Raw genomic sequence first — 22941 nt, 5'->3', positions numbered from 1 at the left:
AGTTTGGATTGTTCTTTGCAAGTTCTAGGACTTACGTCCATCTTTCCTGTCAAATAAACCAATCCTCTGTTTTTAAATCCTCCTGCAGACATCTCATAATGCATCTACTTTGCTCTGGGAGATATTCCTTGTTCTTGTCCTCCACTGTCCAAGAGACGTGAAATTAGCCTTTTATTTACTTATGATGATAAACTTGTTCTGAATTTCACACTCACTAGCTGGTTTTAATATTTTTCCCTTTAAGTATTTATTTTCTGAGTAACTGTGTGTCTGAAAGCATCTTTAGATACATATTAAAGAAATAATGTAGCTACATCATGTAGGAGGAAAAGGGATACTCCAGAGGTAGCCTAGATCAAGATGTACCCAGATGTGCCTGTCAGCTGTTTCTCAAACCTGTTCTTACAAAGGTCAGTAGTAGCAATTACATAACCTCCTGAGATACCGTGGCTATCTGAAATGTCTGAGATATCAAAAAAAATATGTGATAGCAAGGCTCCCTGAAAATCTGTCCAAGAAATCTCCACCTGCAAACTAAACCTATCTTCTGTCTCCTCTCTCTGACATGCATCTATTTTTTAACAAAACGTACACATCTGTAGGTTCTTGTCATGCTCCTGGTAGTCATCTTTCCCATATGAAATAAATCTCTCAACCTCCTCCTTATATAATTTAAAAAAAAAAAAAACTTCTATTTTTTTCTGTTGCTGTTTTCTGGACCCTTCCAAGTATGATGAAGCCTATTTTAAAGACATCACTTTAGCTTAAACCAGCGTGTACTTTATAGATTTTTAAGACTGTTAACCACCTGCCATTTATTCCTGTAATATTTAGTGCTGTATCTACAAAGACTGATGCACATGTATAATTTCAGAGGTAGATTTATTTCAGTGGAGTTACCAGTGATAAAATTAAGCATGTACCAAATCTTAATTGGATTGCGGATTCAAAAATATAAATGTAGAAAAATAAACAGGAGGAAAACAAAGGCAAATAACTTTGAAGGTCACTAGACTTACTTTTCCAGAAGTTTATTCATGACTAAGTTCTGGAAATGTGGATCTTCCTTTAGACTTTCCTCTGTCCTCAAGTTTTACCTGATCTTCTGATTCGGTTAAAACAAAGGTGGTCTCTTCCACATAATTTCTGAAAGTAATCAATATTTTACAGATTATATCACTAACACCTTTAGAATTACAAAGGAATAGGTATGAAGACAGCACAAACACTTTTGAAATGGTGCAAAACAAACTGACGTACAGGTTGGAGCTCAAGTTCTCCGTGTGTGATTATAGATCTATGCAGCCGAATTGAGGAAGAACTGTGGTGGGACACTCTGCAGTTACAGGGCACTGGTTATTTTCGACAAAAGTTGACACAAGCTGCTTATGGAGCATATCCTGTCCAAAAGATAAATCATTCTGCAAAACAAATAACATCCCTGGATATTGTAATTCACAGGAACTGTTTCTAAGGTTACTGTGTAAAACCAATGCTATTTGTATGTGGATGTAGAAATGTTTTCCATGTAAGTTACAGGACGATGAATGGTACTAAGAGAACTTCTGACAGAAAATATAGTATTTTCTAACATATGGTAATGAATTAACGCCACAGAAAAAAATAGCCCTAAACCCACCTTTTTAATAAAGGAGAAAGATGAGAGAATCCTTGTGTGTGAGCCCTTTGCCAAACCAGTGGGGGAAAGAGAGAAAAACTAAACTTTGGCTGCATGCTTAGTGGGCAAATTTATCTGATTTGAATTATACAAAATAATAGGTTCGTTCTATTCAAGTCTCATCCCAGACCCACCCCCCTTTTCCAGCCCTAGGGGAGGGAGCGTTAAATAATGGTCTGTGTAAACTGATGCTCGTGCAGTGAGAGTTTGGAGAAGTGCGGCTTGTACAAGTTAAAGCAGGCAGCGAAGAAAGAGCAACCCCATTAAAAAAAAATTTAAAAAAAAAATTAAAAAATTTTAAAAACAGCAGCTGCAGGAGCAAAGTGGACCTTCCTGAGATTAAAGAGAGAGAGATGTCTTTCTTCACCAGGGTTTTGACGATGAAGTGCAAGCAGGGGCTTGAATCCGAGAGGACTTACTTTTACCGGGCGGTTTTTGCCAGCAGGTTCCACCGGCCGCCCCAGCTCTCCAGCCCCGGCTCCCTGGAGGTGCGGAACGACCCGCCGCCGCCGGCGGAGGACAAAGGCGCGGGGGCGATGGTGGCAGCCCCGGGGGGGCCCGGGGAGCTGCTGGAGCCCACCCAGGGCCAGCTCGGCCGGGTGAAGAGCCTGCATGAAATGCCGGGACCCAACACCCTCTACAACCTCTACGAGTTCTTCTGGAAGGACGGCTTCGGCCGCATCCATGAAATCCAGGTACGGCGTACTCGGCTCCCCGGTGGTTTGCTGGCGGGGGGGGTCACCTCAGCCTTTTGCTTTTACCTCCCCCCCACACACCCCCCTCACAAAACGCCGCTCACTCACCGGGTCACCGGCACCGCAGCCAGACCCCGCCCGCTCGCCGGTAGGGAAGAGCCGGGGTTCGGAGGATCCCCCCCGCTCTGTCCCCGTCTCCCGGCTGGAGGCTTTTAAGAGGTTTTTTTGTCTCGGTGAGGAGCCGAGGAGCGCGGGGCCGCCGAGCCGAGCCCAGCCGGCACCCTGCTCCCGCCTCCCGCCTCCCCCTCCTCCGCGGGGCGACCGCCCGGCCGGTCCTCCGGCGCTCCCCCTTCTCGCCTGTATGCCTGTTTTGAACTTTGAGGTAGGTGCCTTAGACTTTAAAAGAAAGAAAAAAACCCATCTTTCTGAACCGGTTTGTTTCACAGACTTATTTTTGGCGGGCAGAGCGGGCAAATGCGGGCTTTCCTCGAACGCCGGACCGCAGCGCCCGCCCTGAGGTGAGGCCGCGCCGGCAGCCGGGGCCGCCTCAGTCCCGCTGCGCGGACTCCCGCCGCTTCCCTGCCTTCAGCCCGGCCCGGCGCTCCTCCGTCGTGGCCAGAGACCATTTTGTCTCTCCAACCCTCAGCTTCTACCCTGGCCTCCCTTTACATAAATATACTTCGCATATATAGGTCCCCTGAGGGGGCGGTAGATGCGCCTGACCCCGCTGCCGTCAGCGCTGGCCGGCCCACGGCTGCCGCCCCCCCCCCCCCCTCAGCAGGAGGCGGGCGGTTTGAAACCTTCCCGGGGGTGGCCTAGGGGGGGGACAAGAGCTGCCTGCCCGCCCGCCGGCCCTGCCGCCCCCTCCCCCGGCGGCCACATCGGCCTGGTGCGGCGGGGGGGAGGGAAGGCGGGAAGCGGGGCGTGATGGCGGCGGGGGAGGTGGATGGCGGGGCGGGGGCGGGGGGCAGAGGAGGGAGAGCGGCTCCTGTCACCTGGAGTGCGGGGTGGGGAGACAGTAAAATAAGTCTCCACCCGGGTGGTGGTGGAAGGGGGGGGGTGAGAACCGGCCTCTGTGGTTTGGGCACCTCCATTGTTGCGGTGGCCGCAGGCCGCGGCCTGTCCCCTGCCTCGGTCGCACCCCTCCAAGGCGGGTGAAGCCCCGGTGGTCCCTGCCCGGGACAGCAGGAGTTGGGTGAAGAAGTATCCATCCTCTGTACAGCGTTGGCATGGGCAGCTGTCTTACTGTAAGGCTGTCTCTATCCAGAGATGATTTTTTCTTTTTTTTTTTTTTTTTTGGTTGCTTGGCCAAACATGTGGGTTTCATTCCTAAAAATTCAACAGTGCATCTCCTGGGGCCCCTTCACCATGTAGTCCAAGTGATTCTACAGTAAGCACTTGTGTTAGAGGGAGTAAAGCAGTGGTTTTCACCCTTTTTCCATTGTGGATCCGAAACGCTTTCCACTGGCAGTACAGATCTCTTGGGGAATACCTCAAATATGGCATTTATTATTTTTCTTAGTGACCTTTCCCAGATCACTAGGAAGAGATTCATAGCCAGCCTCAAGAGGTTCACTGCCTGAAAATCACTGAAGTGAAAAAAAAAAAAATTAAGAGAGGGAAGTAAAAACAGAAAAGAGAAACCAGGACGGAACTTTAAATGGTTTGAGAATCAAAACTTGAAAGTTAGGATTTACAAAGAGCCTTAAAAACACTAGGAAGAGACAGGAAACACACAAAAAAACCCAACCCTAAAATCACATGTGTGGCTTTCCCATATTTACCACTGAGATTTCTAAAAAGAAGTGTTAGGCTTCTCAGTCTACGCTCTGTTTGATGGCAGCCAGACAAGACTGATGATGATGAATTGCTCAACTTAATTGCTTACTAACCAAGAGACATGCAGATGAAGCTTTCTGATTGCTAGAGCTTTTTGTTGCATTAGATTTCTTTTTTTTCTCTCTGCCTCTATGGTGGCGCACAGAATTTGAGAGGCGCTTACCATAGTATCGTAACACCAAAAAATTACTACTATTGAATTCAAGCTTTCAGTGTCAAAACAGTGAAAACTATTCAAATATTTAAAGGAATAATGGACAACCTAAATAGTATATTCTTTTCACTCCCACTGGATGATAAGGAAATTTTCTTCTTTAAAAAATATTATTCATAGAGAGGAAAGTGGGAGGAAGGATAAGGAGGAGTTGTAATATGATACTAGATTTTATTCTGTTTAGAGTCTCAAAAATTAATTTACAAATCATGAATGCCCTGCTTGCATACCGTCTGGATGCAAATAGGCATTAACTGGATTAATAACAGTCTGTTAAATTTAACAATACAGTGAGCATCAGGAATGAGTTAATCTGAAACCCTTTGGTAACCAGCACAGCTACTTAAACCATGTCCTTCGGCACACACAAATATTCGTACGCTATATGCAGAAGGGGTGGGGAAGCCAAGCACTTTTTCACAAAGGAGGTTCTGTTCTCAGTAACATGATTCCAGTTAGTCCTGGCCAAAGCAGTAATGCCGACAGCAATTATGACAAAGGGAAAGTATTTTTAATTTGATGGGGTTAGATCTCTTTTGTCTCATCAGTGCTATGCAAGTATAAAGAAAAGAAAGGTTAAGGGGGAGGGTTTGGATGCTGGCAGTTTGAATTTATGATGTGTGAAAGAATGTCTGGTGTGAGAGTGGTATGTGAGACATGAAAGTGTAATATTTTTAAGGTTTGGAACAAGGGAAAGAAAACCTCTGTTGTGATAGAAAATATGGAAGAGAAATTCCGGGCGTTTCTTTAAACATGAAGTTGATATACCGAACATCATTCTGTTGAAAGCAAGAGATGTCCAAATACCATGTCCTTGTCTGTTTCTGGTTTAAAACTAATATTTCATTTATTTGATTGGATGGCTTGACATTTGATTTATTTTCTGTTGAAGTTTGTCCTCCCATGTAAACCTCACCATCAGTGGAAAAAACAAGCTGCTCCATAAATAAAAAAATTTGTTTAGCCTGTTTTTCAGTGACTGGTGGCCTGTATCCCCCTCACTCCACTGCCCTTTTCTTTGCAGCACTTAGCTCCTAACTCTTGCTGTCCTTTAAAGACTCACTCTCTCCAAGTTCGGTTTCAATATCCCTAAAGTATCTCCAGAGGAAGAGATACTTTGGGTTTTGGGAGTGCTTGTTTGTACATTGCTCTGCACGTGGTCTTTGGTTAGCAGCAGACCAAGCAGAAACAGTAACAGTTGAGTTCCTACTGTAGCATTTCCCTCATCAGGGTGACTAATCTGAATCCAGATGTTGATTTTTGAAAATGGTATGAATATAATTGCAGGAGACCTTTAACTCTCTGTTAAACTTGACTGAAATTGGCCATTGTGTTCCAAAAGTAGTTGAGAGCAGACTGGCAGAGACCACAATTGCACAACTCTTGTTTTATTTGGAAACCAGGCAAAAAGAGTTACATTTTTTATAACTTGGTACCATATGCTGAAGAGTGATTCATGTGTCTTAAACTTATTGTTGGCAATTGAACAATTCATCTCTGTAGTCAAGACTGATTAAAAACAATATTTCTCATGAGTTAATCTTGGGTCAACCCTAGACTTTCACTACTGTAGTTCTATCGAATGTCTTTGATTTATAATCAACATAACTCTGCGAGCAGATGTTTTTGTATTAGATGCAGGTAACGTGTCAAAGGTAAACTTTGGTCAGTTTAATTTGTCTTGCTACTTTAACTTGAAATAAAGGCTTTGGAATGTAAAGCTTTGTTAAATCTAAAGTCCTAATAATATTTCTTTTAACAACTCCTTTGCAGTTTTGTTTTTTTTTTTCCTGCTAAAATGATGATGTACCTCTAGTCCAAGTGAATCAGTGGTAGCTGGGTGTTTCATTTCACGACCATATCAGAATGAAATCTGTTTGAAATAATCAGTAAGATTTCATGGGACGATGATAACGCAATCTTACTGGAACACTTTCGGGGAGGGGGGGTGTGTGTTTATACATATTTTAATGTTTTTCAATCCTCTTTCTTAATTGCCTGTTGCTTGTGTCCAGCTTGAATCATACAACTTGTGGGTCAGCCACTAAATAAACCTCACTGCAGGAATAAGACCTTAACTTTTCCTTCCTTTTTCAGAATTGACATATGTCATTCTAAAATTCACTGCTGATGAAGCTGTCCCAAAATGCAGTTTATCACTAGGCTGCTGTGCTATCATCATCCTCGGTTAGGTGTGAGAAACTTATAAGTAGTTTTTTTGTGAAGAATAAAATGGTAGACTAAGTCTTTATTCATGAAAGACATTGAAACTAAATTATTATATCTTTGCATTATACTGTTATTTTCCCCCCTTTTACCTCTGTGTTTTTCATTTTTTTCAGACATTTTTTCTAACCTGTTTGATCTGAAGAGATGTGTTTTTAAGTGCCCTGAGTCCTTTCATCTTCTCAGTATTTGGTTTCTCTCATGCTTTGTGCCTTACAGCTTTGGGTCTTTGCAGTCAGGGGTCCTAAAGATGTGACCTCTCTGTTGGCTTTGTGAATATTTCACAGTAATGCTTAGACGCTTTCTCCTGACATTTCAAACCATTCCTTGACTGGAGGGCTAAGGGTCAAGTTCTAGATGTGATAGATTGATTCGTTGTATGACAAATTGTCAGTTTCCTTTTGTGTTATTTTTTCCTTAGTAATGCTTTACTTCTGTTTCTCTTTGTTGGTGATATTGTAGCAAAAACACACTCAGGAATATGGAAAGATCTTCAAGTCTCACTTTGGTCCCCAGTTTGTTGTATCCATTGCAGATCGAGATATGGTTGCTCAAGTCCTACGGGCAGAAGGCAGAGCACCACAAAGAGCTAACATGGAATCCTGGCAGGAATACAGAGACTTACGAGGGAGAGCCACAGGACTTATTTCTGCGTAAGTGTTGTTACTCTTTCATTTTCTTTGTTTTCTTGTAAAAGTTTAGTGATTTTATGAAGGACTACACAGGTCATCTGGGAATTCAGCCTTTTCTGTCTGGGGAAACTTGTGTGTCTAGTGGGGTGAAGAGGGTAGGAATTTATGGTGAATTGTCCGTTCTGCTGTAAATTTTCAAAGGGATGGTAGTGATACGTAGTTTGAAAGTAAGCTATCTTGCATAAAAGCATTCTTAGGGATTGTTTATCAGCTAGAGACGTCTGAGCTGACTTGCTTACCTGGAAGCAGTATTGCAGAACAGGGCTTACTAACTTGGGCACAGCATTGCACAAATATGGTTTTATTGCTTCAGATCTAGACTGTTTCATCCAGTTGGCAGTGTGCGGTGTGGACTTGTTGGCTCAGGCTGGCTTTAGCTTTATTGTTCACCGAAGTGCCCCCTCAGTAGATTAATGCAGAGAAGTCACTGTACAGTAAATTCACTCTGTAGTGCATCCCCATGCAGATATTTTTGTACATGGCTGATTCTAGAAGTTATCTGTTTTTAAAGCTTGCATAAGCTGGCAGTGCATGTGGGTGTGGTTAATTGCCACTGGGAACTACTCACAGTCCCCACTGACATAGGATATTTATTTAGAGGGAAACTAATTTCCTGAGCCATGGACAGTCTGTTTCTTTCATGGTGGCAAAAGGCGTTATGTGTTGCACTGTAGACTCAAATTTTAAGCTGCAGTTCAGAGTCAAACTAATGAACAGTTCCTTCATATTTTGTGAAATATCTTAAAGGAAGAGATAGTCAGAAAATGTCTGTTAAAGAGATTAAATTGTTTTGCAGGCCAATAAGTTTCTGTACCTTGCAGCAGCATTGCTCCAGGTGAAAGAATTTGATGGGAGATACTTACATAGCAATTTGCAATAAACACAGAAAAGATAATTAGCTGTCTCCATAAGGAACTGAAAGATATCCCTGGAACCACTGTTCCCAAATACTCTACTCATTGGAAGCATGCAGATGCTACAATTCAGATTTTTCATCTTCATTTCAATACATAGCTCACCTGAAGGAGAATCTAGCTGTAAACTGTTTCTCCAGAACTAGGTCTACTATCCTATTACTTTGTAGGTTTAGACTTAGGGTAACTGAAAGTGATGTATGAGAAATGGCATTTATAGTACTAGCTCAAATCATTGATTTGTCAGATGTGATACCGTTGGTAATCAGGCACCAATTCTAGGTAAAGGCAGTTTTGTAGACTATCCATTCAAATATTTATTTAAAGTACTTTTAATAAGCAAATTTTGAAAATTTCTTTTGTTAGCTACTACAATAAATACTAATATAGAGACACTTGTCAAATTCAGAACACTGAGTGGACAAGTTCTGTCACTCAGACCAGAGGCTGATTTACAGATGTACCTACATATTGCAATATGGAAATTTAATGAGGATGTGCAATAAATACAGAATAAAAATGTAGGAGGATAATACCAAATATAGAATTATAGAATTGTAGAATCATCTAGGTTGGAAGGGACCTTTGAGATCATCAAGTCCAACCATTGACCTAACACTGCCAAAACTACCACTGAACTGTGTCCCTCAGCACCACGTCTACCCCTTTTTTAAATACCTCCAGGGATGGTGACTCCACCACTTCCCTGGGCAACCTGTTCCAATGTTTGATAACCCTTTCTGTAAAGAAATTTTTCCTAATATCCATCCTAAACCTCCCCTGGCTCAATTTGAGGCTGTTTCCTCTTGACCTAAAATATGCTCTATCTCATACATTATCATCATTTTCATTTCACCACTTGCTCTCATTTGTAATGAAAAATCATGAACAGTTTCATTGCAGAGTTCCTACCCAGCAAATGACTGTTAAGGAGAATTGTGTATAGACATTATTAATAATTTTTTCTAGGGAGGGGGAACAATGGCTAAAAATGAGAAGTGTACTGAGGCAAAAAATTCTGAAACCCAAAGATGTGGCTGTTTACTCTGAAGGAGTCAATGAAGTTATCACAGACTTAATTAAAAGAATCTACACCCTCAGAAGTCAAGAGGACGATGGGGAAACAGTGACCAATGTTAACAACCTTTTCTTCAAGTATTCAATGGAAGGTAAGCCCAGGCTGTATAACATCCGTAAAGAAAATGGATGTAAAGCAGTGTGCTTTTGTCAAATAGCTAGTGCTCCATTGGGATTATTCTGATAAGGGATGCTTGATATTCTGCATTCAGGTGTCTTCCTACTCAGTGCAATAGGTATATCAATAGAATTCCTTTGTAGAGTCCAAAGAAATGATACCTCATATTAAGGGACAATTCCTGTGGAAATGCTGGTATGTAGATAAAATGTACAATCAAGGCTCTGAGCAGTTTCAGTACTCCATATTTCTAATTTCTTAATTTCTCAAGAATAAGGGTGTTGACCTTCTAAAACATGTTAATTTAACAACACACTGGCCGAATTCCAGATGGGGAATCACTGTGTGATATATCTAAATTCTGTTCATAGGTTAACGTGGGAAAAGACACTGCTTTTCCCTGCGTACACATACCAACTGGGGGATTGTTGTACTTGCCTTAAAATCATCTGCCACTGGCTCCCGTTAATGAGGAAACGCTAAATGAAATTCCAGCCTGAACTAGTACAGCATTTCCTGTGTTCTTATAGAAATCTAATGGTGATTCATACTTCATGCATTCCTTTGACTGCATACAACCTGATCTTGTATATAGTGCCTTTTATAAGCATTGGTACTCTTTGCTGACAGGCACCTGAATAAGTTGAGATTTGCAAGGACTTCCAAATTGCTCATCTACGAAGATGCTGTATCAAATGGCTGGCTGGCTGTTTGGTAAAGTCACCTGAGTCTGTTCTACATTAATAATGTCTAAAAATGGCATTCAACTAAGAGTTACCAATTTTATGGAATTTTAAACTCTGAGCTTACAGATTCACTTTGACTGATAGGTTAGTGTAAATTCTTCAAATTCTTTTAGCTTTTCATTTATAACTTGTGCCTGGCACGCACTTATTTCCTATAGGAATTGCAATGTTAATTAACTTACACTGTCAACTGCCCAGGGAAACAATGTGTAAGGTTCCTTTTTAACAGACCATGTAGAGAGGAAAAGAATGTATAAGAAGTAGCAGTTGCTGAAAGAAGCACCAGAGAAATAAAAGGCACAGAAAAATACCTCCCCGAGGAAAAAAATTAAGGAGGAGTGAATTGAAAATAGCCAGATTTTAAAATTATTTTTGTTAATGAAGAAGAAATATGAAGTGAAGAACAGGTAAAAAGAAAAGTTTCTTAGTATATATGTATTTGAGAATTTGTGGAGAGTTTGATGGAGGGCAAGGTCAAGGCTAAACATCATATCTATTGTACCTGTTTTTAATAGGAGAAACAGAGAAAAAAGAGACTAGAGTGTTACTAGACCAGTTACTCTAATTATCCAGTTAACAGTTATTCTAGTATTTCCTGAAAAGATGTGGACAAACTATTAACTAATAAATTTAAAGCACAAAATTTATTTTAAAACATTTGATTTGATGCAAACGGTTTTGAGAAATTATCTAAATGCCTTTCTAAATTATCTAATTGCTCCACTGGATGTTAGAAAAATCATTAAATAAGATTATTTTGATAATAGGAATGCTTTTTGTACAGTGCCTTGTGGTATTTTCATAAATAAACTGGGTAATATCATCTAGATTTGCAAGTTGAGAGGAAAAATTGCTAGAAACCTGTGTTCAGAAAGTAGTTAAAAACAGTTTGCTGTCAAACTGAGAGAACATTTTGGCTAACTCCAGTAGGGCAGTTTCTGGCTGAGTTCTGTCTAATATTTAATAATTTAGGTATGTTTGTAAAAACTGAGCTGAGTGATTGCGGGAACACTAATGGATGAGTGAGAAGTAACTTGATAAATGGAAGAAATGATCCAGAGTAGAGAAGAACAATAATTTAATAAATATATATATCTCTCTCTCAAAAGTACTGTTCTTTGGGGAATGTGGGTGGGTGTAAATTATATTTCTAGTAGGGATCACTGCAATACTGCAGACAAAACATCTGAGGAAATTATAGCAAGTCAGGAAAAAGAGACTTGTCAGTATTGTCACTTGCAACAGTGTCACACACTTGCTGTCTTTCAGGGCCACAGGACTATATTGTGAGCAGGGAAATCACTGTCTAGAGTGCAAGCTCTCTATCCATTTATGCACACACTCATTGTGCATTTACTACCGGCTTATGAGGAGGAAAGGCATAGCCACTGCTAGAAACTCCTGCATTGTCACTAGTTATCGGAAATGTCTTGGGACTTGTATGTCCCTGTGCGTCCAGAGGCAGGCGCGGGGTTTGTGGTGGCAATGCAGAGCAAAGCAAACACGCTGGACGGCTGCTCTGCTTCTGGTGGAATTCCTGGCTCTCTTCTCATGCGGAGCATTATTGACATAGTAGCCACTGTCTCGCTACAATGTTTAGCTGGGTGTTTTTTACTGTGTTTTAAATTTCTGTTTTACCTGCTCCCAACTTCAGTAATAAGTAAATATTTTTGGAAGGTAGTTCCATTATATTAGCATTATAATTCCTTAAATTATTGATATGTATATATGCATGTGTATAGCAAATTCTTTGATTTCGTGTGTGCAGGTGTGGCAACTATTCTGTATGAATGCCGGTTGGGCTGCCTGGAAAACAACGTCCCACAGCAGACTGTTGAATATATTGAGGCTCTGGAGTTGATGTTTAGTATGTTTAAGACCACTATGTATGCAGGTGCTATTCCCAAATGGCTTCGTCCACTTATTCCAAAACCCTGGAGGGAGTTCTGCAGATCCTGGGATGGACTCTTCAAATTTAGTAAGATTTAGTAGTAGAAAAGTTCAGCTGTGTTTCTGCAGGTTCTGTGTGTGTTTGAACAGGACTTGCTGCATTTTTCTTGTAAAATTGTAAGAAGACGTTGTGGTAGAAGTAAGTTTCATATTAAACTCAGACTGGCCAAAGAACCATTTTTAAAAATACTCTCCTGAAAAAAAAAAATTATCAGTACACTTTAAATTAAATATTCCCCTATTTTATACTGCTGTTTCTTTATTTGTCTTCATCTGTTGAGTGCCCAGTCCTCACTCCAGGTTCGAGTTCTTTGCCAAAGCTTTATCTTAAGCCACTCAAATTTTAATGAGGGTGGTTTTGTTGACTTCAGCAAGTTTTCAGTCAGTCACTCTGACAAGTAATCACCACTGAAACTGACTTGAAAGTTAAAAAATGAGATGCCAGCAATTAATTAAACTCTTTGTCAAGTTCATATATACACATACAAGCATATAAGTAGACATAGAAGTAAGCTGCCCTACTATAATATGGGGTTTTTTTTTGTGAATAAAGCATTCCAGGCTACTTTATCAATCAGCTTTCATGTAAGTAAGAAGAAGGACTTGTCTTTGCAATGTTTTTTGTTTTTTTTTTTAATATTCTGGAGTGTTTAAAAACCCGTGAACTCTTTTCCCCCTTTTCCCCTCTCTAATGTTAGAAAGCTGCATGCATTTTAATTTTTGTTTTATTAGCACTATTTGTCGAGGTAGGTCTGCGTACATCTTCTTTAGAGTATATTATCTAGTTTCTTAACTATTAATATCCTTAATATGCTTAATTTAGAATATGTATGGATCTGTACCTACAGTAGGCATTAAGGAGTCCATTTAATGCTGATACAGGTGTGTTTTCTGTGAAACACAAATTTTTTTTACACTGCCACTTTTAAATTTTTGTCCATGATAAAGCAGTCCTGTTCCCTTTTTGGGTTAAAAATAACAGCAGACTTCAGCTTTATCCTAGCAGCAGCTGAAAAACTGTTCTTGAAGAATTCTTTTCCTTTGAAACTTGTTATGCTGTTTCTTTGTTTAATCCCTTTGTGAAAAAGGAATTAAATGGTGAGAATCACTGTATGTGATGTGTGTTTGTGTAGGTTTCACAAGGGAACATGTTGATTCTAGTTTGGTTTTTTTTGTAAGCTCATTCTGCGAGGCATTAATTTTCTGAGGAGTTTTCCTCTTTTTAAAGCCTTAGTTTCACTAAAGGTGCTGTTTGTAGTCACTACAGTATAAATGGGACCGTGGGTGAAATTGCTCAAAATGTCATTCACTGGAATTTTTCAATTTTTGTAATTACTCGATGCTCCTCATCTTTGTCTTCAGTGTGATTTAGTTCTGTGGCTTTAACCTTCTGGTTGCTGCTAACATCTTGTAGCAGCCGCTGTGTGCTGACTTGCAGCACGCTCTGCAGGGTTCACCACTTCTTGCAGAGTCAGCAGAAAGCAAGCCAGGTGGGCGCAAAATCTTGACCTTGAGCTTCCTTTGCTCCGTCAGAAACTTTCCTTTTCTTGTTCTCAGCATTCTCATGCTGTGAGCTACCAAGGTTCCTGTCAGCTCTGTCTTTCCTTACCATGAGTGAGTACCCAAGGACCTCCACCACCACCCTATTATCTTTTCCCTGAGAAAATAGATTCAAATATTTTGTCTTTTTATGGCTACGTAGTGTAGTGTAAGGGGAAATGTCATTACTGAATGGAACTGGCAGAAAAATGAAAAAGGAGGCTTAATAATTTTTTTTTAATCCCAAAGGTCAAATCCATGTTGACAACAAATTGAAGGCTATTCAGTCTCAACTGGACCAAGGAGAAGAAGTGAATGGTGGGCTACTGACATACCTCCTAGTGAGTAAGGAGCTTACTTTGGAAGAGATCTATGCCAATATGACTGAGATGCTTCTGGCAGGAGTGGACACAGTAAGCTTGTTACCATTTTTCTTGTGCACAATTGTTTTTGTAAATCAGTACTAGTCACAGCTATCTGCAGGAGGGGTTATGTTGTTTGTAAGGACCTAATTTCTGATACATTTATGTCATTACATCTTTAAAATGATAGCAAATACTTACAGCACTGTGAAATCTCTCTACTAGAATGAAGTCAGTGTTGTTCTGTTCTAGCTGTGGTTTATAGGAACCCATCATTTGAGAGTCAGTTCCGCAGTTTATTAAGTGGATAAAATAGCAATTGTCTTTACATTCAGCTTGAATTTCATACATTTTCTTTTCCTAGTTTGAATATCAGGTTGGTATTTGTGCTTCTTTAGGTAGACCACAATGGAAAAGGCTGCTGAAAGTTAGTGTGAAAAAACTGATCAATAAACTCATATCTAGAATTTGGTAAAGGATTTTTACATATGGCTAATTAAATCAACGGGGACACCCACTATGGATCAGATGCCTGGTTTGTGCTGAAGTCCATTAGGAGGAGGGTGTTAGACCAACAGTAATGTAGATAAGGCATAAGTTTGCCACCTGTGCTTATGCTGGGAACGCACAGTCAGTCTGAGACAAAGCTGTGGTGATGGGGCTCGGCATTGATGAGGCTGGCTTATGGGGTATGTTAATACCTAGTGAAGCATTTTAAGTGGGCATCTTTCCTCATTCTTCTGATTTGTCATCTAGAGCATTTGAAGAAACATTAAGGTCATGTATGTTTCTTACTCTCCTTTCTTTCCTCCTGTGTGAAGTCAGTGGAGCTTAGTACTAACTGCAGCGTGACAACCAGAAGAATAAGAGAAGATAAAAATGAATTATTCTGTATACAATGTATATGGAGTTATTTAGAATATCAATGAACACTATCATTGTAAGTGAGGAATTTTTTAAAATAAATCTATATGGATTTGATAGAAAAAGTGCTATGTAAGACTCCGTTTAATAGTTTAGTACAATATTAAAATAAGTAAAAAAGTAAAGTAGCCTTAAAGTAAAAAAAATGCTCTGGATAATTGAATTCAGACTTATTTGATTTGAGTAATTTTGTAAGGTTTCTAGAGAAAACAAAAAAAACCCCAACAGTAATATTTTTGAATTCCAAAATAAAGAGCATATGTAAAGCTTATTTATATGCTGAAGATTATTCCATTGGTTAAATATCCCATGGGCTCATGAGTTTGGAAAGCTTTTTGGTGTTTGGTTCTTAAGCAAAGCACAGTTATTCATCCCATTCATTTTCTAATCTTTCAGAACCTTAATTTTCCATTTTTAGTGTGTAAGAGAGTTTTTGTTAAACTAAAAGGACAGCGTTCAAGTTCATGCCAACAAGAGTTTCTCTTTCCATTTGACTCAGCTTTCTCAGCTGGCAACAATCATTTTGTGAAAGGACTGTACTTCTGATTTCCTAATTCCCAAGTACGAGAGAGAAATTGAGGGAACCTTTTTTCCCCCACTGCTGTCACTTCAGATCTCATTTTATCATGGAAAATTAAAGAGGTTTAGAGGATTATAAAAGCTTTCAACAAGATTGTAAGGCAGTTTTTGTCTACAAAGCATGTTGGCTGTCCCTGGAACAGTGCTAATTTTTAAGAGGTTATGAAGGAGCTGGGAACCTGGGATGAAACAGTGTTTGTATCAGAGAAGTTCTGTGTGCAGCTGGTACAACTGCCAGCTCCTCTGAGCTCTGAGAGGAATAGGGCAGGCTTGCATTTTAGCAGGGGACAGCCACTCAATATCACAATAAGAAAAAAAGAAAGATTCTAAGAATGATACTTCTAGCATTATACCCCAGTTTGAAGACAAGACAGAAAATGTCACTGTCATGATGAATTTGCATTCTAAATTGATCTTAAATGTAAGCTCAAAATAAGACATTTCCAGAAGTTGGGTTTTTTACCCATACATTGTTTATAACCTTAAACTTTGATGTACCAATGAGTGAGAAGCTGAAAATAAAACTGTTTCCTGCCTAAAAAGTGAAACTAGTTGTCTGACTTTGTTATACAAGTTGAAAAAAAAACATTTAAAAAGAATTCAACAAAACTAGTGTAGAGGTTACGATTTTTCTCTCTTAAATGCTCCAGGGTAATAAGAACAACACAGGTAAGGATCAGAATGATGACATTGTCACTTCCTCTGCCATACTTACTCAGGAACATTGAAAATGCATTTTTCAGAGTAAACTTTCTGCCTTCAGTGATGGTTGTGAGGGAAACAGGCTCAAATAAGGCCATTTGCTTAACCTTAATGTCTTGGGTGCAGCTGACAGTAGAAGCAAAATGTCCTGAGTCTGTCTCAGGAGTATTTGAGTGGAACAGACCCTGAAATCCAGGTAGCTTAAACACAGGGACTCATGGTTAAATGAATGGTAAATATTGGATCACAAGTAGAGTTGAAATGCTCTACTTAGTTCATGTTAGTACAGATGGAGTGAGTTCATGCTCTCAGAGTGTATCCTAAACCACAAATGTACACTGAAGTACAGTTTTTCCAGCTGAGGTGAAATAGGATTAGATGATGGGTTCCTTTAAATCATCTTGTAGTCAAAGTTAAACTGTCTTCTGCCTTGTGTTCTGTTTTTCCTTCAGACGAAATATTTTAAAATTATTTTTCACACAGTACCTTTTTTCTGGAACCTTGATGATTATTAGAATCATTAATTGGGGGGGGAGGGGGCAACATTTTAACATTTTGGGGCCACTTTAGATATATAAGCTCCTCTTTAACCTTCCTTAAGAAAGCTTTCAATAGGATGCTGAATTTCAGTCAAGTGGGAATTTTCAAGAGGTAGAAAGTGCCAATTGTGGTGTAGCATTCCTTACCTAAAGGATGAAGTATAATCTTAGCAGGGATAATATCAATTCTGCTGTGGGAATGCTATGAGGAGACCACTGTATGCTTAGAAGGGGTTGGTGATGTTCTGAGTAGTATTGTCTTGTCTTGTTTCCTGTGAAATGTTTTTGTTGGGAAGAAAGGTGAAACACATACTGAAAACTAACAGTTAACTTAATCCATTGCTGTTTAGAGTCTATGTTTCAGTATTGTTTATGTACTTTTGTTTGCATTTGTTTTTTCTGTTGCTTTTTAACATTTCTGTTAAATAAGTAAGAAAATATCAGCATGGGTTGTTTTGATATGTTGGGGACGAAGGAAGGGATGGTGAAGTCTGACAACATTCCATTGAGACCAGATGTGAATCCTTGCCAGTCTCTTTTATAATTTTAAATGTGTAAAACACATAGTTGAAAACTGTTTGTTTTTCTTGGCTTGAAATTATTTTTAATCTAATCTTGTTGGACTGGATGATGATGGTTGTGGTTTCTTCCTTAGACTTCTTTTACTTTGTCCTGGGCAACATACTTGTTGGCAAAGCACCCTGAGGTTCAACAACGTGTTTATGAGGAGATAGTCAATAAGCTGGGGAAAGACCAAGTTCCTCTTGCTCATGATGTCCCAAAGTTGCCTTTGATTAGAGCTGTGCTGAAAGAAACCTTGAGGTATAAGTGGCAGACAACTGCAATCGTTAATTAAAAAAAAAATTAATTCTGTGTAATCCTAATGGATTTTGAGTCAATGCTAATGTTTGTATTTAGTTGTTGTTACCGCTATTTATCGCTTCTGCTTTTATTTATTGTTGCAGTATTGTGTCCAAGGATGCCCAAGCAATGAAATACGATAGTTTATGTAATGTTTAATGTTTTTAAGTATGGTAGAAGTAGTATCACATACGTAGGACGTGTCTGTTAAGGTGGGTAATTGAAAGCTTGATTTTTGCCTTTGAAATATTAGTCTCTGTGATGGACTGTAACAATCTCCTCCCCCCCACTACTGCAAAGTGGTACTTTGTAGTGCCACTACAATCATCTTAAGCTTCTTGACTTAAAGTGAAAGCATGTGACATGATTTTTTTATGTGTTTATACCAAATGTTCATAGTGAGGTGAGGGAAGTAAGAGGATTTTAGAGAAGGCATCGACAAGGCTGTTTCAGCTCCCAGTAGCGCTAAAACATCTCCAGCTTGACCAACTGGTTGCATGTTTGTACATGTGTAAAGCACATAAATACATAGACTGAATAACTCAACCTAGTTACTAGTGAATAACTTTTCTTAGGTATTAATCGTATTTGCACAGACAATTCAAAGTCTTTGAATCTCCAACATGTTCTGTACTTTTGAAGAATCTTTTTTCTGTGAACGCATATTGCATATTTGTGAATGCAAATTGGAATCTAAACTTTTAAAGTTGTATTTGTTATTACTGTTGAACTTCTCATAAAAATTTTTCTCAAGGTTATATCCAGTATTGCCAGGAAATGGAAGAGTGACCCAAAAAGACCTTATCGTTGGAGGATACTTGATACCTAAAGGGGTAGGTTCCATTGCAGTCCTCTGCAGAGAATGCTGTTTAATTTTTGCATATGAAATGTGATTTTTTACAACATCTATACACTTCAATGACTTCAAAAGAATCTTCAAAAGATTAGGAGGAAAGTATTTCAATAATACCCATTTATATGACAAAAATGGATTTTATAATTGGCTTGTTGCTGTTGGCTTTTTTGGATTTGGGTCCTCACCTACTAATCAAATATACCATCATGAGTTATTCTTAATATTCTTTAGGGTGGAGTCTATTGATAATATCTCTGTGCAATGTTATAATTTGATTAAAAAACATCCATTATTCTTTCAGTTTTCAAATTCTTTAATTAGAAATTAAAGAATTAATTAGTCTATTAGTCCCCTTTGTAGAAAAAATTAATTTCTTTTAAAAATTTTGAATCTTTCCTTTATGGTATTCAAAGATTACACAGAGATTGTCGTAGAACTGTATGGCTCTATTTTAAATGACAGCGCTTCTGTGTTAGAACAATGTGGCTTTAAAACAGTCAGGATTCTTAATTCTTAATATACTTATTTAAATGTTATTCCACACACGTACCTTCCCCACCCTCCTGTCGTCCCCCAATTTATTTGGAAACATCATCACATCAATTATTGCTGTTTTTTTTAATGAGGTGGGGTTTTTTTTCCTTCCCATGTTCTTTTTTTTTCTCTTCCCATTTTCCTTCCCCAGTGTCTTGTATCTCTCCTCCTTTTCTCTCGTACTATCTTTTTGAGACAATTTCCAATACTTGTGACTTTTGTTCCCCTCTCCTTCCCCACTGCATCTTCTCTAATATATCCAGCACCGTTTGAAACAATTTGAAGATTATTTCATTTTACCAGCTGAGAAAGGGATCTGATTTTCTAGGTATCCTTTTTTCTTCTAGAATTACGCAAAGATCTGTAGTTTTTATCACCTTATATTGCAGTAATTGCAGTAATTACAAATGCTTGTTTATTTTATTATGTATATTGGATTTAGCTAAATATAAATATCATTTATTTCCTCAGACGCAGCTGGCACTCTGTCATTATACTACATCATACAGCGAAGAAAATTTCTCAATGGCAAATGAGTTCCGACCTGAGCGCTGGCTGAGGAAAGGCAATTTGGACAGAGTAGACAATTTTGGTTCTATCCCCTTTGGTTATGGCATTCGAAGTTGTATAGGAAAACGAATTGCAGAGCTGGAAATTCATCTTGCACTGATTCAGGTTAGAACTATGTGACAGCATTACAAGAAGGAAAATATATTGGTATGAATGATTCTTTTCTATGTATACCATTTCTGGATATCTTACAGTGTACGAACCCTTTGTTTTGGAGTGTTGTCTAGTGTACTCATCCTGCAAAGGCTTAAAAAATTGAAAATAATCGTGCTTGAAATGTAGCATACTAGTTAAACTACACTGCGGAAGAAAAATTCTTTATAGTACAAATGAAGTAAAACTAAAGGTAAGATTGTTAAGAATATATATGGATTTAGTACAGAAGGTTTTATAAGCAAATTGGAAGTCTATCTTAATGTATATTAGAATGGTTACCTGCTCAGTTTCAGTATTTCAGTTACAAAGAATTCAGTTCCTACGAAAATGTTAGGAAGTTTTTATATCCTCATTCTGATCAGCGTTACGACAAATAATAGATTTTTTCCACATTCTCTGGTTTTCTCTCACTTCTTTTTCTTTCTTCTAACTTTATTATCATTTCAGATGTACATACAGTTATAAGTGTAGTTATATGTATATAGTTATACCAGTAGTTAGTACATATTGCTATATAATGTTTTCCATTGCTATATATCATAGAGAAAGCTTTCCCAACAGCTGCTACATCTTTTGTCACTTACAAGATGCCCTTTACCTCAAATACTGAGCTCAGATTGTGCAATCAAAATGCAAAGATTTGGGAACTATTTATAGTTTCTTAACTATAAAAACATTTAGACCCATTATATGTATTCAAAGCAAGGCTTGATTGAATTTGCCTTAGAACTTCCTTAAGTAAACTCCTAGAGCAATCCCTGAACAATTAGCATGTGTCTTTCGGAACTGGGAGTGAGCCAGCAGCTCTCAGAGGCTGGGTAAAACAAACATACTCGCATCTTTTTGAAAAGGAGGATCAAGGAAGTAATAGAGAGCCTGCTTTTGGTTTCTTGGAAAGAAACTAGGACTAAATAGTATACAACCTATTTACAAGCATCAAGATGATATTTAAGTGATTTAAAAATAGACACACACAAAGCATGGAGCTATCAAAGAGAAACTGTTTCAGAGCAGTCTGATTTCTTTCTTTGACTTGATTGCTTACCTAATGCAGTAGATATAGAATAAATCATGTGTTCTGGCTTCAGGAAGTATTTTCACGTCATGTACATTGTTCTCACAATTAAATTAATAAAATTTGTTCCAGATGGAAGTACCTATAATATACATGCACATCTGTTTGGAAAAAAGGAATAGCTAGAGGCAGTAGCTGTCAAATATTTGCTCTTGAACTGGGAAAGCGTTTAATTAAAATTCTGTAAGAGTTTGTCCTGCATGTGATTTAGGTTGGTATTTTCATTAACAGTGTAAATGATGGATTAGAGAATACTTTCAGAGTATGCATAGGATACCAAGCTAACATGAATTAAGTTAAAATCAGAATATACAATTATGAAAAAATGGAGAAATGTTCCTGAATCAACACAAAATTGTTCACTAAGGACAGCTGCAAGGTACTGCTCTTGAAAAGAAATCAAATGCATAAACACAAATTGCTAACCAACTGGCTGGGTAATTAGTATTGTAGGAACAGACTGGAGGGTTACAGTAAAAAAACAGTCAACAATAATGATGCTAATTCTGACAAGGCAGTGTAATTCTTGGGTATATTAAAAGTATTAGCAAGCACTTTGTATGTCAGAAAGAGGAGGTAAATTATTCAGTCTTACCAAACACTGGCGAATCCTCAGCTAGACAACGATACACAACTGACCCTGTGCGCTGCATTTTAAGGACAATATAGTCAAATTGGAGGAAATTCAGAAGACAGAGAGAATAACAAGAATGAGAGGTGGGAAAAGAGAAGAATGAGATGAAAATTTGATCCAACATCTAACACTGAAAAGGTAGTTATGTATAGGAAAATAGCGCTTTGTTCATAGGAGAAGGATAAGAGAAGATTACTTCATTTATAGGAAAAAGTGTTAGAGATTTAATATTAGGAAAAGTTGAGGGTGTTGTGATATTTCCTTCTAAGTTTTAAAAATAGCTGAAGTATTATATGTCCAGCTTAAAAATGGTTGAGATCAATCTCTTGAAGTTTGTTTTAGCCCACGATTTCTGTGATTTATGTTTGCAACTGATTCTCCCCCTTTCATTAAGTGTATGGAAATAGGGGTTGAATGTATAGAGAACCTATGTGTGAACCTAAACTTGTGTGATTGAATTATAGCGATTCTGTTCAGGGGAGGTTTTAATATTTGACTCCTTGAATTATGATAGTTTCAGTTGGTGCACTGGACAGTTGCTGTCTCATGTTTGTTTTGTTTCCTTCTGCCCAGGAAGAAAGGTGTGTGAGATGGGATTGGGAATCTTTTATTTCTTTGTTTTATAATTGCATATATTGATTTATATTAAAGGAAGTGAAATCAAAAACACATAGAGAAGGAAGCTCACAAGGTTTGAAAAAGAGCTTAGTTTCTTTGATAGCTCAGACTGTTTAATCAAGCTGTGTGGAAATTCTTCAGAAAGGACTGGCTCAGTCCTCCCTCAATTAGAGGAGGAAGATTTTTAACTATAATCTTCACCATGTAACAAAAATTTTTCTTTCCTGTGTGGAAATTGTAGCCCTTAGACTCCATAGAATTGGCAACAGAAATTTTGTTTGTTCTGTTATGTTCTCTTTCCCAAAGTCTAATCTTCATCTGTAATTTTGCAGCTTTTCTAATACTTGTCCTGGTTATTTTCACAGTTGCTTCAGAACTTTGAGATCAAAACTTCTCCTAAAACCGAGCCAGTTCGTGCCAAAACCCATGGACTTTTGACTCCTGGAAACTTCATCAATGTGAGATTTTCTGATAGAAAGTGAGACTCTCATGTTTTGGAAATACTTACGTGATTTTCATGGGAACAGACTTGCATCTTATGGATGTTTAATCATGCTTGTTCTCTGGTTTGTACGTATTTGGCAAACTGATCCAGTATTATGTTCTGCCTTAGTTCTAGCAGTACGTAAGAGAAATTACCTCTCCTATAATAGGTAATTACACATATGAAAATATGTATTGGAAAAATTCCTTCTTGCACTGGGAATCTCCTTTTACCTGGAAAGATTTCTAGTAACAACACCCATATGCATTGAAAATAATTAAATTCAGACATGCCAGTATCATTCAGTGGTTTTGTTACACTGCTTTGTCATAAAAGTGAACTACTCAGTGAGTCTCTTT

At 38.5% G+C, this 22941-nt stretch overlaps 1 protein-coding gene across 1 annotated transcript; it reads left to right on the top strand.

The window, feature by feature from the left end:
• The first annotated feature begins 2031 nt into the window (after positions 1 to 2031).
• Positions 2032 to 22580, top strand: CYP27C1 (cytochrome P450 family 27 subfamily C member 1). Its single transcript, XM_074145012.1, has 9 exons — positions 2032 to 2373; positions 7115 to 7305; positions 9228 to 9427; positions 11968 to 12177; positions 13938 to 14101; positions 17450 to 17616; positions 18410 to 18488; positions 19517 to 19720; positions 22464 to 22580. Exons 1-9 carry the CDS (start codon positions 2032 to 2034, stop codon positions 22578 to 22580), a joined length of 1674 nt encoding a protein of 557 aa, XP_074001113.1.
• Positions 22581 to 22941: the final 361 nt, after the last annotated feature.

Source organism: Numenius arquata, chromosome 3 (genome assembly GCF_964106895.1).
Source record: "Numenius arquata chromosome 3, bNumArq3.hap1.1, whole genome shotgun sequence".
Classification (NCBI taxonomy): domain Eukaryota; kingdom Metazoa; phylum Chordata; class Aves; order Charadriiformes; family Scolopacidae; genus Numenius; species Numenius arquata.
Note: the sequence above shows the minus strand (reverse complement) of the source record. Positions and strands in the feature narration are given on the sequence as shown.

Coding starts and splice junctions, on each gene's coding strand:
- CYP27C1 (XM_074145012.1), top strand. CDS start 2,032: ATGTCTTTCTTCACCAGGGTTTTGACGATGAAGTGCAAGCAGGGGCTT. Junction 2,374..7,114: donor GCCGCATCCATGAAATCCAG/GTACGGCGTACT, acceptor GTGATATTGTAG/CAAAAACACACTCAGGAATA. Junction 14,102..17,449: donor TTCTGGCAGGAGTGGACACA/GTAAGCTTGTTA, acceptor TTTCTTCCTTAG/ACTTCTTTTACTTTGTCCTG.